Below are 16,205 nucleotides of genomic sequence, written 5' to 3' on the forward strand. Positions count from 1 at the left end.
TAACTGAGCCAATCTAAAAGCTTAGTGGCAGTGAAAGAGATGGTCACACACTGCCTTTCCTGCCACTTTATCCCACCTCCTTTTTTCATTGTGAGAAGCTGATGATGAGTCAGGTAAGCTTCCTGAACTGGCAGGAAAGAAATAATGGAATTATTTTGTTCATTGCTCGGTGGGAAAAAATGACTTACCAGTTGCTGTGTGTTAGCAAGGGCTGTGCAAACAGGCACAAAGGAGAGAATCACACAAATAGGATGACGTTTAGATCCCTCTGGAAGCCACAAGCTGTCAGCATGACTCAGTGGTCTCATTAACACTCGCTTAAGTGGTCTCATTTACACTCACCTAATAATCTATGCCAACTGGATCACAGAAGAACACTTTACCTCATACTTTAGACACTTCTCATTTTTTACCTTTCCGGAAACATTACATCTGAAAATGTGCTTGAGAAATATTAACTGCTGGCTATCTCTGATTTAAAAAAAAAAAAAAAAAAAAAAAAGAACATTTGCCATTTTAATATGGAGTGTTTCCTTCAGAAGCCGCACCAAAGCATGTTCCTTGCTGCTCAGAACACCACAGCCTCTTAAAATCCTTAAAGCATAGACTCTTAAATCCTTACATGTTCTGCTTCCATTTTTCAATCACTACACTCCAAAAAACCATGTAAAAATTACCCCAATGCTTTCGTTCCCCTTTTAAAATATTTAATAAAAGTTTTATAATTTAAAAGGAACACAAAAGCATTTTTACAGGGTACATTCGTAGGCTAGCTTGGCCCTTCAGATTGCAGCATTTATGAACTGCTTCCTTTTCCTTCTGCTCAACAGGATCACTACACAGCAGCACACATTTTATAAAGCTTAATGTGAAGGCAGGTCTCAAAGAAGAGAAGTCGACAGGTGCAAAAATATCTAGGTCACATTACTCAGAGATTCCAATGAGCACAAGTTAGAATTCACTTAATAAAATTCTTCCTTGCCATTCAAGTAAAGTGCTGTGGTGCAAAGGCACAAACCTAAGGCATTCACTGAACGTTATCATCCTTATTTAACACATGCAAACATGCATCCCAGGACAGGAAAGAGTCAACAGCCCCCTATTCAAATCTTGCATCAGTCAAAAAAATCACATTACAGCTCAGCCATTCAGCTCAATCCTGGGCCAGGATTACTCAAAATTACTTGTGATAGTAGCAGCAGTACAACACAGGATTACAATGTCCATTGTCATGGATTCACACTGAGCAATTATGTAGAGATACTGGCACACCTGCAGGTATTTATAATGATGACAATTATAGCTTGTTGAAGGACTATGATGTCATGATGTGACCACATCTATTCAGGCCTCTTGACTTGACATTTTGTATGAAAAACAGTGCCTTCAGAATGTGATTGCTCTTGAAATGTTTAGGAAAACAAATGTGGTCTTTAAAAGTCCATATAAAAAATAGTTTTTTTATTACAAAGAGTTATTTTTCTTTCTTCTAAGACACAGCAGTCAAATTCCAACTGCTGAGAGTGACACACGCACAGAAGCAAATATAACGATTGCATTAAGATCTTCACAGTCAGTTCAAAATGTCTGATAATGTAACATAATAAAAAAATTTGTATCCAGTATTCACAGTATATTCATAAAAACTGTCCCTAGTCCAGATGTTCAGTTCCACTAAAATTGTCACTCTCAAGAAAATTATTTATTTAATCATATTTAAAAACCACACCGATGATATTTGCTATCAATTGGCAACAGCAATTAAATACTTAGATCAATTTAACTTACACACCATTCACCTGTCTGACAGTCCCTTGTCAATACCTCTCCTGTTACTTTTGTGGAATGGAATCTCAGTAGAAATTTATATGAAAATAACAAAAGACCAATTGCAAATGACATTTATATGCATGCTGATGTTATTTTAGAACATCTGTTATGGACAATGCACAATAGATCCTTTAAATCACCAAGCTTCAGTATTTTTTTACTCAGATTCCAAATCAAAACACCCCACGAAAACCAAAAAGAACAGAGAGAGCCTTCCAAAGTTAAGTTGCAATGTCAACTTTCTGTATGCTAATCAACTTCAATAATGGCAGACTAATGCATTCACAAAAAGAAAACAAACATGCCTAATTTAAAAAATAAAAATAGCAATTGATTTATTAGGAAAACATCCAGCCATTGCCTTAGGGTAGCTCTTGGTAATTAAACCATATTGTCACATAGATCACTGCGCCCTCCAATAATAAATGTTGACTAATTAAAAAAATCCTTTGACTGCATGCACATTAATGGTGACTTTTTCAAAGGCAGCAGCAGCAGTTTAGAATGCCTACTCTTTGATAGGTACAAAGAGGGCACAGTGATGGACCTTGCTGCTTCACCACGTCTCCTTAGGCACCAGTCCCTGTCAATACAACACCTTTGCACTTCGGGAACTCGATGAGTGCCAGACACACACCCAGTTGTGGAGGAAAAGATTTTAAAACCCCAAACTTGTCCCTAAAGGAAGCATAGTATCCTTACCAAATAATAGCATCCACAAAGTTTATGGATTTGTGGATTTTCCTCTTTTTTACAGGAAAGTAAATTTTTTTACCCAACTCTGTTATCGGTCTTTTATCTCAATTTGAGTTTAACCATCTTGCAAATTGTTATTTCACCAAATGTAAAAACTTGTTTATTTTCTTAGGTTCCTAACTTTTTTCCTACTCTGACATCTGAGGTTTACAACAGTTAGATATTATAATCATCTCTGCATTTTTTTCATATGCAGACCAATCTATAAGTCACAACCTCTCTCTGAAGTAACTTATAACACTATTTTCTTTTTTAAAGAACTTTCTGATGTATTTTGCAGTGATTTGGCTTAAGACTTAAAAACTCTTTGACACACATGCCATGCTTTCTGAATTTCCAAAGTATATCTAATTATATAGATGGCAATATCACAACTAATATATCACACTGTAAATACTGGTGTGTACTGCATTTGACAGCTTCTTGCGTGGCCCAAAAAGGTACAACAAACAAAAAGAGCCCAAGCCATTTCTCACATGTAAAAACTGGGAAAAATACACATGAAAAGAAAAGTAAGAAAAAAAAAAAAAGGTCATAGCAGTCAACTTTGTACTTTTAACTGTTCAGCTAAAGCGTCATTTCAAGACACCCGGAGCTAAGGTTTAGCAGGTTCAAAATGAAATGAAAATTGTAGTCTATTCATCCCAGGAAACGTAAGAAATAAGCAAAGGTCATGAAAAGGAATTGAAGGCAAAAGAGGAAATAATAAATTAATGAAGGAAGAGTGCTACAGAATGGAATTAAAACCAAGCAAACCAAAGTCCAAACATCAAGTAAACACACTGATTATAAAGAACCAAAGAGTCCTGGGAAAATTACTTCTAGACACATTTCTGTTATAAAAGCCAAACTGTTACAATGCCACCTCTCAGACTGCTTTTGAAGTAATTTGGGTTCTTCAGGTGGGAAAATGGTGGTATCCAGAGTAACTACAGAGAAAAGCTTCTTCTCACAACAAACTAGTAATTCTCACTCTTTGTCTTACATTGTTTGTGATATGCTTTGTGATATGTTTTAGTAATTATTTCCCCTTTTTAAAAACAAGTTTACAAACATTGGTGCCTAATCTGGGAAATAACTTTTAAAAACAATTATTTTATATAAATGTTGCTCTTTGGCATACTGCTAGGTACATAACACATTGAATTTTCAAAACAATAAATTATTGGAGTCCAGTAAAGACTGAAACCAAAAGACAATGCCTACAATTGCCTGGCAGAAGTGCTTTGCAGAAGCAATGATTCAACCAGAAAGGAGGTGTCTATGGGCTTCTAATACAGCGTATTTTCAGTCAAAAGTTCTGTCAAAAACTTGACACTCGTTCTCATGTTTAGGATCTGTATAAAAGCAATTTGACTTACGAGGTTAGACGAATCCTGTCTCCTACAGGAAACATAAACATCAAGAGAAAATGCCAGTATGGTATGTGTGCCTTTGGCACTACTGGCATGCTGGTTTACCGTGATGCCGAAAAATCCGGTACGAAGAACTGCTCAGAGACTTTGGATCTTTTGAGCAGCCAAGGTATTTATTGCGATGTTGGGAGCAAGTGTGATTTGCATCACACAAAACTTGCTCAAAGGTATCACACAAAATCATGGTTTTTATACAATTTTCATATATGATTCTTATACATATTCATATGATTCCAACATCTATCTATACATATTAGTGATAGGCAGAATATAGGTGGAGCTTAGGACGGTGTTTTTCTTGGCCCTCAATTTCAGGGGTACATACAGCCTTTGGCCCTGAGTCTGGGGTCTTTTTCTCATCTTCCTCAGTCTGACCTATCTACCTTTCCATTGTTCTCACCCTGCTCACTGAAGCTTGGAGAAAGCCTTGGCTCCAGGCCTGTTTCTTCTATTCAGATGTCTACCTTATCTTACCTTATCCTAATTTATTACCTCTAGGCCTATTGTATACTGCTTCCGGCATTCTTCTAAGTTTTGGTCCAGTAGACAGAACAGAACGAGTCTTAGTAGCACAGGCAGAGTAGATGTTAGGGGGAGCCTATCTTAATTAACTCTTTCAGGTCTGACTCTCGTTTCAACCATCTCAAGAAACTCATTTAGGTACGGAGGCCACTAGGATCTATCAAGAACTATTGAAAAAAAGAATAACCACTCAGGGTTCAAGAAGGCCCACGCTGAAGATTTCTGAAAGTGAGAGAATATTCACAGAAACATTCCTAACTGCTCGCCCTCTTCTGTTCTTCCCCACGGATCCACTCTGGCCAAGGTGGGAAAGGGGCTACTACGTGAACCAAAAGTTTGCTCTAAGTTAGTATGCCATTCTCATGTTCATCAGTGATCTCTGAAAACTCAAACTAAACGTTTCAAAGTCGTGACACCAAATTTCAAAATTTTGAGCTTTGAATCCTCTGTGCAAAAAAAAAAAAAAAAAAAAAAAAAAAAAAAAAAAAAAAAAAAAAAAAAAAAAAAAAAAAAAAAAAAAAAAAAAAAAAAAAAGGTGTTGAAAGAAACAGTGAAACCAGAGAAAATAAAGTATCTTTATCCATCGGTTGCACACAAATCTATGATACACAGAATTTGAAATTAATGAAAAGATCATATTGTCTTAGACTAATATAATGGTGGATCTCTTCTTCCACCTTACTCTAAAAGCAGTTACTTCACTTGTTTACAAAAACTGCAGCATTGTGAAGACAAGCAAGATTTTAGACATTTAGATTAGAAGGCTTAAGTTGATTTACAGCTTGCTAATCATTATTCACTGTTTCTTATTAGTCATTCGGTACTATATTTAAATAAATTGTTTGGATGTAGTCACCTGCTTTTTCAGCTTTTATTATAGAAATCAAATTAAACAAGACAAAAATTATTTATTAAAACTAAGCAAAACCAGGATATTACACATTTGATATTGAAATTACCAAAAATAAATTAAAAAGAAGCCATTTGTTAATTTCAGAAGCAAGTCCCAACCACTGGCTTTACTAGCATTGCACAGTAACCTCTTGTCAAAACCCAGCAATAACTAGTTTGGGCTCAGAATTCATGTCTGCTGTCATTATTTATCTTTAAAGTCTTTATTTCTTGTGCTTAAACGCACATTATTTTTAATTCATTTATAATTCTTAAACAACATAATGGTACATAAAACCCCTGAGGGGCTAACTTAACTGACATTCACAGAGGCAGTAAAAAAAAGCAGATCAGGAACACACCCAAGATATTTGCTTCAGGGAACACTTCAACATTCAACCAAATTTTTGAAGGCATTACATAAATGCAACAAACTAGATTTGTATGAAAATATGTATTTTTCTGGATACTACTAGGAAAATGTTACAGAGCTAAAGGAGTTTGAAGTATTACCATGGGTAAAACTCTAATTACCTCTTTATTATTATTATTATTTTAAAGCTATTTCTTGCTATTTTTATCTACAAATACCACATAGATATTTATAAAAAAATCAGTGATGATACAAAAGATCAAGCAAGATCAAGTAACACATGCTTACTAAACAACTAGAAAGTTAGGATTAATTCAAAAGGGGGAAAAAACCAAAGAGTAAGTTTTTCTATGTACTTACATATTTAAAATGCTGCAATAGATCACTTAGAGAATGAAAAGCCTTAATAGAAAGCACAGGATGAAAGAACCTCTCTTTCACACTGCATTTATTTGTCAAGACACTTTAGGAAAGAGTAGCATATTGTTTTTTTGATTTGAAGACAGACTCGATTCCTGCACCACATAGTCTCTGTAGCTGGTTTGTAACTATGCAGCAAAATCTTTGGAATCTATGTGGTTAAAAAGGCACGTGTGGCCATTTTGATAGTGGGCTGCTTAAAAATCATATGGCACTTAAATATCAGATGTTATGCTTAATGTTAGGCTACCTTAAATATCCACATGCGTGTGAAGCAGGACTACCTGTGCGTTGGTTCAGTTATATCAGTAAGGACCTAGCAGATGACAGTGGCACAATAACATTCATTGCTATTACAAAAGTTATTCACAAACTAAAATGAAATAAAAGCATCAGAATATAGACAATCCCAACTAAAAGGTTGTGGTAAATGCATAAGACATTCTGATTAAGCGTATGCTCTTAAACTGTTAGATTTCCACGAGTACGTAAGACATCCAATTTTCTTGACACCTATTTTTCATAGAAAATTAGTTGCAGGTATTTGTAGATTTCACTTTTTCCATTCAATATATCTGAATACTTATATGACAGACAGCTGTACCTAATCAGGAAACAAAACTACTATACAGTGTACTCTGAAAAATTCACTGTTTTTTGTAATTCCCACTACATTCCTCCACTGAGGAAAAAAAAAAACCACGGCAAATTAATTCCAATTAATGGAAGCAATTATTTAAAAACAAATAAACAAACTCCAGATTAGAAAATGTGCAAGAGGAAATTACAATGATCATATCTATTTTATAGGCAAAAAAGACATCTCACTTGTATGAATCATTTGCTCAGATTCTTTTCTGATAGACATTCATAATAACTCACATCTGTTATTTCATTACAGACATAATCAGAAGACTGTGAAGAATAGGTTTTCCAAATGTAGTATGAAAAGGGTACAGAATAACCTATAGAAAAATCCTTCATAGCAGTGTATTAAAAAATCAAAACATTATTTTAAAATAAGCTTCAGGATGTATGTGGAGGAGTTGCTCTTAAGCTCTCTTGGTAAAGACAACAACAGCCTTTTAAGTTTATTTACTGCATTGTTCAACAACTGTATTTTCACATTATCAGGTTTGCTGAGTAATGTAACACTGCAATGTTCAGGTTATACAGTTGCTAAAATATTTTTCTGAAAAATATGTCAACTGCAATTCATGAACCTTCCTAATTGCTCAATAGCTTTTGCAACACTTATAAAATTCTAACACATCAGAAAAATTTATTTACTGACAGAACCATTTACAGATAGCAATCAATTCCATAGGGTCAAAAGGCTAATAAAGTTTTCACTGTGATGCAAGCGCACTCCCTAAACGAATGTCATCTAAACATAAAACTACAATTCTTCCAATGACTGCTTTATATCTAAAAATATCACTGCTGAATGCTGCAATTACATTTCTCAGCTGGAGACATCTTTCTACATTATTTTCTTGAATGCTTAAGATCCAGGCTCAACAGCGTGCTAATCAACTGCACTAAACTCCAAATGTGATCTAATTAACTGGAAACCACTCAGATTTGATTGGTAGGGGTTTTTTTGGTTTGCTTTTACATCCAAGCATATATTAATCACCTTGTCTGCCCTCCACAGAAAATACTCATGGAAAAGGACAAGATGTTCAGAAAGAAACAACCCCCAACCCTATCATAAAATACACTTAGCTCCTGACCACATGTACTTACTCTCAAAATACTACGTTTGCCCATAATTTCTTATGAATTCTGACTTCAAAATTTCTAATCATAAAACTACTCAAATATGAGAATTACCCACAGTGTGTATTTTGGTCACAGTTCAAGTCCTAACCATTTGAACTATGTCTTACAATCAGTTTCTAATCAACTGGGGAAGCAGCTCCTTGCCCACAATTAAGTTTGTTGAAGGAAACAATCCTGAGATTTCTGCAAAGGTCAATTCTCTGCATTGGAAAGGTCATCACACATTGTATGCAGCCCTATTTGAGTTGGATGTGTTCTCTGTCTTACAGAGAAAGTTAGGAAAGATGTATGCTTCAGAAGGTATCTTTCTTTCTTAGATTAGCAACATCTGTTAGGTCAAGTCTCCTTTCCTGCCTCCTCTAAAATTCTTAACATTTAATAGAGGTTGCAGAAAAGAAGGACAAACACAGCAAGTCACCTCATAAGTAATCTTGTCACTTATTCTGATTCTTTTCTCTCTCCTAAGAAGAGTATTCATAACAATACCAAATACTACCAAATTGAACATAAGCCATATCTTTTTTTTACTCACCTACGCAGTTATCACAAAGGCTGCAATGTGAGGCACGAGGTGGGCGGAAAATCTTGCAAGTAAAACAATATTTTAGTTTTACTGTCTGTCCATTGATGATCACTTCTTTTGTTCTGGGAGGGGGACGATATCCTCCTGAACTGGAGCCATTTGCTATATCTAAACATGGAAATACAACACATTAAATTTTTCACAAGTTATGATGTATGCTGATGTCTGACTGTCCTTGATGGCAATCTATAGCAAGCCTCAAATTTATATTAACACAAAATAAATTTTTCCCCTCCTAACTCTCCTAAAATAACATGTAGCAAAGAGATATTCCATTTAAAATAGCATACATAGCCAATCAATTTGAATTAAAGAAACCATCCAAGCCCAGTTCACAAATGCTGACAATGGCCTTGATCCCCAACAACTCTTTGTACTCCCTAGTTGTTCATAGATAATACATTAAAGACAACTATGACTACTGGTGTGGGATAGTAAAACTTGGACAAGTTATCCTTAGGATCCAGAATTTCAGTAGTAACAAAAAGTCTCTCTAGAAGTGCTGCAGAAATTCTACAATCTAATACAGAACCTGCACATTTACTTAAGCAACAACAGCTCTGTCATCAGAGCCTGGCATATGCTGAGATCCCTTGAATGCTACGATACACTGGGGCACATTCACAATAGCATTTTTCAGCTCCTGTTGTGTAGAAGTTTTAAAATCCAACTCCTAGTGTTACTTCTACACACTCTGAAGTTAGTTTGTTGCATAAAACCAGTTTCCAACTACCTCATTTGATACAAGTGGTAGAGTTTTGGGGTTTGTTTCTTAACTTCATTTTATTTTAATTTAGGACATTAGCAACAAGTCTTCCAGCAGCTAAAGGGCTGATCAGGCTAAGTCAATAAAGTTCAATTTTGCCCAAGCTGAACTTTACTCAAAGTTGAACATCTAAAAGTGGCACCATTTTCTAGGTTTAACTGTTCTTGTATAATCACAGTCAAATCAAACCACAGACGTGAAAAAAAACCCAAATTATTAATCTTGGACAGGCAGAACAACTAAGACAATAGGAAAGTAAAATAAAGTACTTTGCAATATATGAATGAAAATATATTTCAAAGTCCCAGTCACTTGCACAACTGTGTCTTAAGTTGTCCCCCTCAGTTTCACGAGGCTTGTTACTAAGAGACCTATGACCTGTATTTGAGCTCAAATGGTTAGAAATCACCCACAAATATTATTATGCCTGAGTATGTACATAATCATAAAGGTTATAAAATGCATATTGACCAAACCCAGTATTTCCCCTCCCTTTCATGAACTTCTAAAAGTGCACTGCATTTATTTTAAATGGGCTCTGGCAGAATCTCAAAGGCAACTTCCGTCTTCTCTGGTGGAGAAGGGAGACTACTGTCCAGCCCATTATATTTACAATGCTGGTTTTCTAAGAGGATTTCCTCCCAGACATTCGCAGGGAAGTTCATAGAGACAGCAAATCCTAGCTCTCTTAGGAAAATAATTCTCAAAATCCAATGGTGAAAGCTGATGCAAATGAAATTAATGAAAACAGTCTTCCTGACTTTCCATGGACTCAGAATTTTACTCGCAATCCTAAATTGCATAATCAAACTTGAAAGTCCCAATCTTTCTGTTTACTAGCATCTTTTTCCTGGAAACTAGGAACTGAGCAAGATTAAATGGGCTTGGATTTAATCTGATTTATCTAACCTAAATGTGCTAAACATGCCCTGGTCCCACTGTGAATTTTTAAACTGTAATTAGCCTTCAATTTGACTGCTCATATTTGGGGTCTAGCACACTTAAAACTTTCAATATATGAGGTCCCTTTGAGGCACAATAAAATCAACTTTTACAGTCACCTTCCCCCAATGACCTGTGTTTGACCACTACTACATTTTTCTCATCCAATCCATCACTTGTAGCAATACAAGTTATTTTACAGAAATTTGCCCACTAATGGGATTGCCTTCTATCCTCTCTGTTCTGACATGTTTTATAACTTCTCTAGCAGGGTTAACTGGTCATGCACTAGATGGGGCTCCAGCATTTTTATTACCCTATTACAAAAGTCCCAAACTTATAATCCATGTCCTTGCAGGACCAAGAGACCCAAACTGCTCTAAGAAATTAAGTATTTAATGGCAATACAGCACAGCCTAGCAACGTTCTAATGTGACAACAAACTCCACTTAGATTTCTCAGTTTATTATGCTGAAAAGAAATGGGAGGTGCTGTTTAGATGAAACATGGACACAAAGTTTTTATACATATCACCAGCTCAATCAAGGGTTGGATTTTTTGGTCAATGTTCTTAAGATCCTAAGACAAACAGCCTCTAGGTGGTCTCCCCGCATTGCCTCTACACAACCTTCGTATTATGCAAGGTTTGCTGACAATTTTAACAGGACACAATTTCAATCTTCAAATAATACAATTAGAAAAGTCAGCAACTTGAAATAATTGTAATGTTTCCTGACAAGAAAATGCCAATGTAAGAAAAAAAAAAATCTGTATGTATAACCTATAACATCTAAAGAACAACAGAAAAAACATCAAACAAAACAATGCCCTACAAAATGCAGGCCTCTAAGAAATGTCTTCCACTGTCTTGAACCACTTAAATCTAAGCTACATGCTTAACAACAGTGGGTTACAAGAGAAAAGACTAATTTATTTGGGGGGGAGAACTTTAATAAAATGTTTAATATTATTTAATTAATATTATTAATTAATTTATTAATGAAACTTTAATTAAATGTTCTTGTTTCCAGACAGTAATCTCAGGGACAAACAATACTGGGAACCTGGCTTAGACTGAAACCAGCAGCTACTAACTGCATTCCGATGCACAATATAATTTCACTACATTTATTTTAAGAATGTTTCTTAAAGAGTGCAATATCAGCTATGACTATAAGCCTATCCAGTTGGTATCCCACCTTTGGAGAGAAAGGAAAACATGTTATACCCACAAACAGTATGTATTTGTTCAGACTTTTGTCAGTTCTATGAATTGCCTATGCTGTGGCACTGATTTAATTTTGTAAGGCTGTAATGAAATCAAGTTGTGCATTTCAAAACAAATGAAAGGTAAGGAATTGTGAAGGAGTCTCAAATGTGGTCTTAAATATCAATGTAAATTACAGAGCCAAGACATAAATGACTTCCAGAGATGGTGTGCTGGCGTAGCTTATACACTGAGTTTAGGGCTTTTGAAAATGTAAAAGCAAGCAAGAAGAAACTGTGATCTGGCCTGAACTGGTTGCACAGAATAAATGAGGAAGATACACATAGAATAAGACAGATAGCCTGAAGAAAAATCCAAAGAGTTTAAGGCTGGAAGGATAAATTACTATGATCATCTTTTCATTTATCTGCATCAGCAGGACCAGGGAAATGATTCTTCCACTGCATTCAGCACTGGTGAGGCCGCACCTCAAGGAACCTGTCCAGTTCTGGGCCCCTCAGTTCAGGAAGGATATTGAGGTGCTGGAGCAGGTCCAGAGAAGAGCAACCAGGCTGGTGAAGGGACTCACGCGCAAGTCCTGTGAGGAGAGGCTGAGGGAGCTGGGGTTGTTTAGTCTGGAGAAGAGGAGGCTCAGGGGAGAGCTCATCACTCTTTACAACTACCTGAGAGGAGGCTGGAGCCAGGTGGGGGTCGATCTCTTCTCCCAGGCAACCAGAAGCAGGACAAGAGGGCACGGGCTTAAGCTCTGCCAGGGGAAGTTTAGGTTGGATATTAGGAAGAAATTTTTTACAGAGAGAGTAATAAGGCATTGGAATGGGCTGCCCAAGGAGGTGGTGGATTCACTGTTCCTGCAGGTTTTTAACATGAGACTGGATGTGGCACTGAGTGCCATGGTCTAGTAACCACGGTAGTGTTGGATCAAGGGTTGGACTTGATGATTTCAAGTCTTTTCTGACCTGGTTGATTCTATGATTCTATTCTATCACTTATTCAATGCAGAAAAGACCCGTTTTGAGGAAGATTTGTTAAACCTGTATATGTCAACTGGACAGACTCTTTCCCATCTGTGAAACCCATTCTCCTGGATTTGGTTATCCTTTTAGGCCTTCATATTTACAAGTTTACATTTTTCCACTTTCCAATGTAACTACAAGAAACACATTTTGCAATCATAACTGCAAAGAGGCTACAAAATAAGGCTGCTCCTAGTATTTACGTTTTCACAGAAAAAAACAGTCCCTCTCGATATATTTTCTGTTACTGCAGAAGCACCATGAAAATAATGCAATCACCACTGGGGTTCCCCTGGAAAAAATGACTTTTGAATTTCAATGGAAGTTATAACCAAAATAAAAATACTACATCAAAAAGTGTTATGTTCCATTTAGAGAAGAAGAAGGAAAAAAAAGACCATGCTGCATTTCAGTGAAATTATAGTACTTTTACAGCAAATAACCCTACATTACCTTCAGTGATTTTGCATTGTAGAAGCCTCATGCATCTAGTTCCTTTTGCTGTTATATGAAAAAAAAAAAAAAAAAAAAAAGAAAGCAAGCAAACTAGAGTATTTTAAGGCTTTTGCTCCTCTTCTCTCTTAGGTCAAACACATGTATTTATTAAATATTCTTACAGGTCCTGTTTTCTAGACTTCTGTTTTGCTTCCTTCCTCTTGAGTTTCTACACACGGTGTCAAAAGCCAGACAGTGAACTGAGTCCTCATCACCAGTAGGTATCACAGAATGTCACTTCTGGTTCATGTAATGACTCTTCTTCTAACACATCCCAAAAAGGATTTCCCCTTTTTGTCATATCACAGTGCTGACTCAATCTGCTTGTGGATAATACTCAAGTCTCCTCTTACTGTACCATTCACCAATTAGACCCCCTTTTGTTAGTATTTGATTTCCATTTGTAGTCATGCATTTTGTGCTTATTCCCTAACTTTGCTAAGACTATTTAAAATATATTTTAAAAAATCAAACCCAGTAGCTGCAAATGTCCCCTTGTCAGCATCAACTTCAAAGTTAAGCATATTCTTTTTGAGCCCACAATCAGTCTCTGAAATATCCTACTTTATCACCTACCATTTGCCACTAGAGTGTCTTTTCGAAAAGTTGATCACTGGCTTTGTGGCAATTTAATCTAGACCTTATTTCCAAAATTTATATAGAAAGAATACTATGCAGCACAGCATCAGGAGCTCAATTAGAGTGAAAAATTAAGCATGTCTGCTTCTTCTTTTCCACTAAAAGTTCTTTTCCACCAAGAAAACACTACTTCCTTCAATGAAGGACATCAGTTTGGCTACACTTGATTTACTCTTCAAATACTTTGTTGCTTGACTTGAGACTTAGATGGCCATAAACCCCACTCCTTGCCAGGCTCAGTTCTTATAATTTGACCATTTAGCAGTTTACTCCATGTCTCTCTAACCAGAGAATAGTTTCTAGCGATAAAATTGACAGATTTCTATTAAAGTAGAACATTAGATAAACAAGTAAAGATACAGTATAGTAGATTGACAGACTTTTAACTTCTTTCCCTCTCCTGACCCGTGCTTCCTATCAGCTGTCAAGAAGCTACAAGTTATCTTCTGATATCAAAGCAGTGTTGAATCCTTCAGACTGTCCTCTGCTATTTCTCATTTCCCAACAAACACAGCACACCTTCAGCTTCTCTTTCTTCCTCTGATCTCTAACAGAATCTGTCCTGTTGCCTTCTACTGCTCCTTGATGGCTCTAACTGACTTCCTTCTACTTTTGCCTTTCCCACACTTTCCCAATATGCTTGTGCCATCTCTTTTTACTCATCTTTAGAAACTATCTCCACTCATAATACACATATGCTTTTGACTGCAATCAAATACAGTCAGAATGGCCTCTTAGTACACTTTCCAACCTTCCTCTGGATGACGATAGCTTGATAATGTGCATTTATTGTAATATTTTTCAATAACAGAAGTCTCTTTTGCTTTTTAGACAACTTTTTTTTTTTTTCAGTTTCTTTCACTTTTTGTTCCTCTAGGAACACAGCAAATTTGCAGGAAAAACTGCTTTGCATTCCTGTACTCTGGGGTTAGAAACAGCAGCATCACAGCTCTGTTAGTCCCCCATCTTCACCCAAAAAAGGGTGACAGCCTAGGTGGAAACATTTCTTATTGTCAGTATGACGACCCTGTTTCCAAAAAGTCACCTGAAAGAATGAAGTACTGGCAGCTTCTTTAGAAGGTCTTATTTTGAGAACCATTCTCCTTAATCAGCTCATTCTGTTCTGTGCTTTCTAATGTACAAAAAAATGAAATTTAGTAAGTTTTAAAAAAACCCCACTAAATAACATTCTTAAATCAGAATTCCTTTTCTCAGAACACAACTGTTTCTCACTGCATTTGTAATGATTTCTGGGAGGTTGCTTCCCAAAGGGACAAGTAGGGCAGTGTAAGACTCAAGTATCTAATAATGACTTGAGTAAAGTAAAAGCCACAAATAGAACATGCGATATACACAAATTTTAGAAAATTAACAATTTGGTAGAGGCATTATTTTTTAGGAGAGTTACTGAAGAATTTCTTGCCTAGAAATACATTACTGTTAACCTCACACCACATCTTTAAAAGGCACTGAAAGTTCAAAGGTACAGCAAGTTCCAAGGCAATCAAATCAGAATGATGGTTTTGGAGCATCTAGTTTTCCTTTCAACCGTGGGAGCCATTCAGCTTTTCCTGCTGCACAGATACCACTCCACTAGGATAACCTTTTAAGGGCACATTAAAAAAATTATATATTTTAACAGTACAAAAAACTTTCTTTCCATTTCTATTGTTGAATTCAGAGTCATAGTTTTACGGCAGAAGGATTTCTTATAGCTACCTAGCTTGTTCCTCTATTAGACTTGCCATAAGCCCTCATGCTTGCGAACTCCACATTTGCTGGCAGTGTAATTCCTTGCTTCAATACTCCACTGGCCCTTTTTGGAAGACTACTGCCTTTGCTACTGCTGAAGAAAAGACAGTGGCTTTGATCAGCTCAGCATCCTGAACCTGTGAAGCAAGTGTGCAATACCATTTAAAAAACCTATAATTTGTAAAGAGAAGTTCTGAAATAGTCACACATAGAAACATTTTGACTCTCCTAATGAACCTTTTGATACAGACTTCTTTCTAGTTTCCAACTTGTATTTTTAGTTTTTTATTTAGCTGAAACTCTATCTGAGAGATGCTAAAAAAAATTAATATTGTTAGCTGCTTATTTGAAATAATTTATTTCCTGACACAGATCAATGTTTCTTTGCATTCAGGGTAAATAAGCAATTCCTTAAACCGGAACTTACGTCTGTATTTTGGACTAAGGCCGGTACCTTATTCTGGGTAAAGAACTTCTTAAAAGAGATTAATAAAAGTAGACCATAACATTGATTAGGAAAAGGTGCTGAACAAATGCTTCATTACATTTTTCCATATGCATTAAAAAAAACTTGGTGAATTTTTGTGGCCTAAGAGGTATACCCTTTTTTCCTGAGGTTTTCAGATGCTTAACCAAAGTGATTCTACCACTTCTGAAATTTAGATGGATGGGAAATATTTAAACACTTCTACTGTAAAAAGTCTAAGACTGTACTATAGCATTAAATGTCAAGGATGCCTCAGGTATTTCTCCTGTGCTTGCATAAACCTGTTACCCGTCTTTTCAATTATAGGA

The 16,205-nt window shown here is 36.0% G+C and overlaps 1 protein-coding gene across 5 annotated transcripts in view; it reads right to left on the minus strand.

Moving 5' to 3' along the window:
- Positions 1-16,205, minus strand: part of ZDHHC14 (zinc finger DHHC-type containing 14) — a 97,620-nt gene that overhangs the window by 25,246 nt on the left and 56,169 nt on the right. For all 5 annotated transcript variants that reach the window (XM_027904912.1, XM_027904898.1, XM_027904920.1 and 2 more), the window contains exon 3: positions 8,525-8,683. In XM_027904912.1, coding sequence (XP_027760713.1) covers positions 8,525-8,683 — 159 coding nt within the window. The remainder of the gene's footprint in view (positions 1-8,524; positions 8,684-16,205) is intronic.

The sequence above is a fragment of the Empidonax traillii genome, unplaced genomic scaffold (assembly GCF_003031625.1).
Source record: "Empidonax traillii isolate 1590-97213 ecotype Southwest subspecies unplaced genomic scaffold, ASM303162v1 scaffold24:size2376012, whole genome shotgun sequence".
NCBI classification, from domain to species: domain Eukaryota; kingdom Metazoa; phylum Chordata; class Aves; order Passeriformes; family Tyrannidae; genus Empidonax; species Empidonax traillii.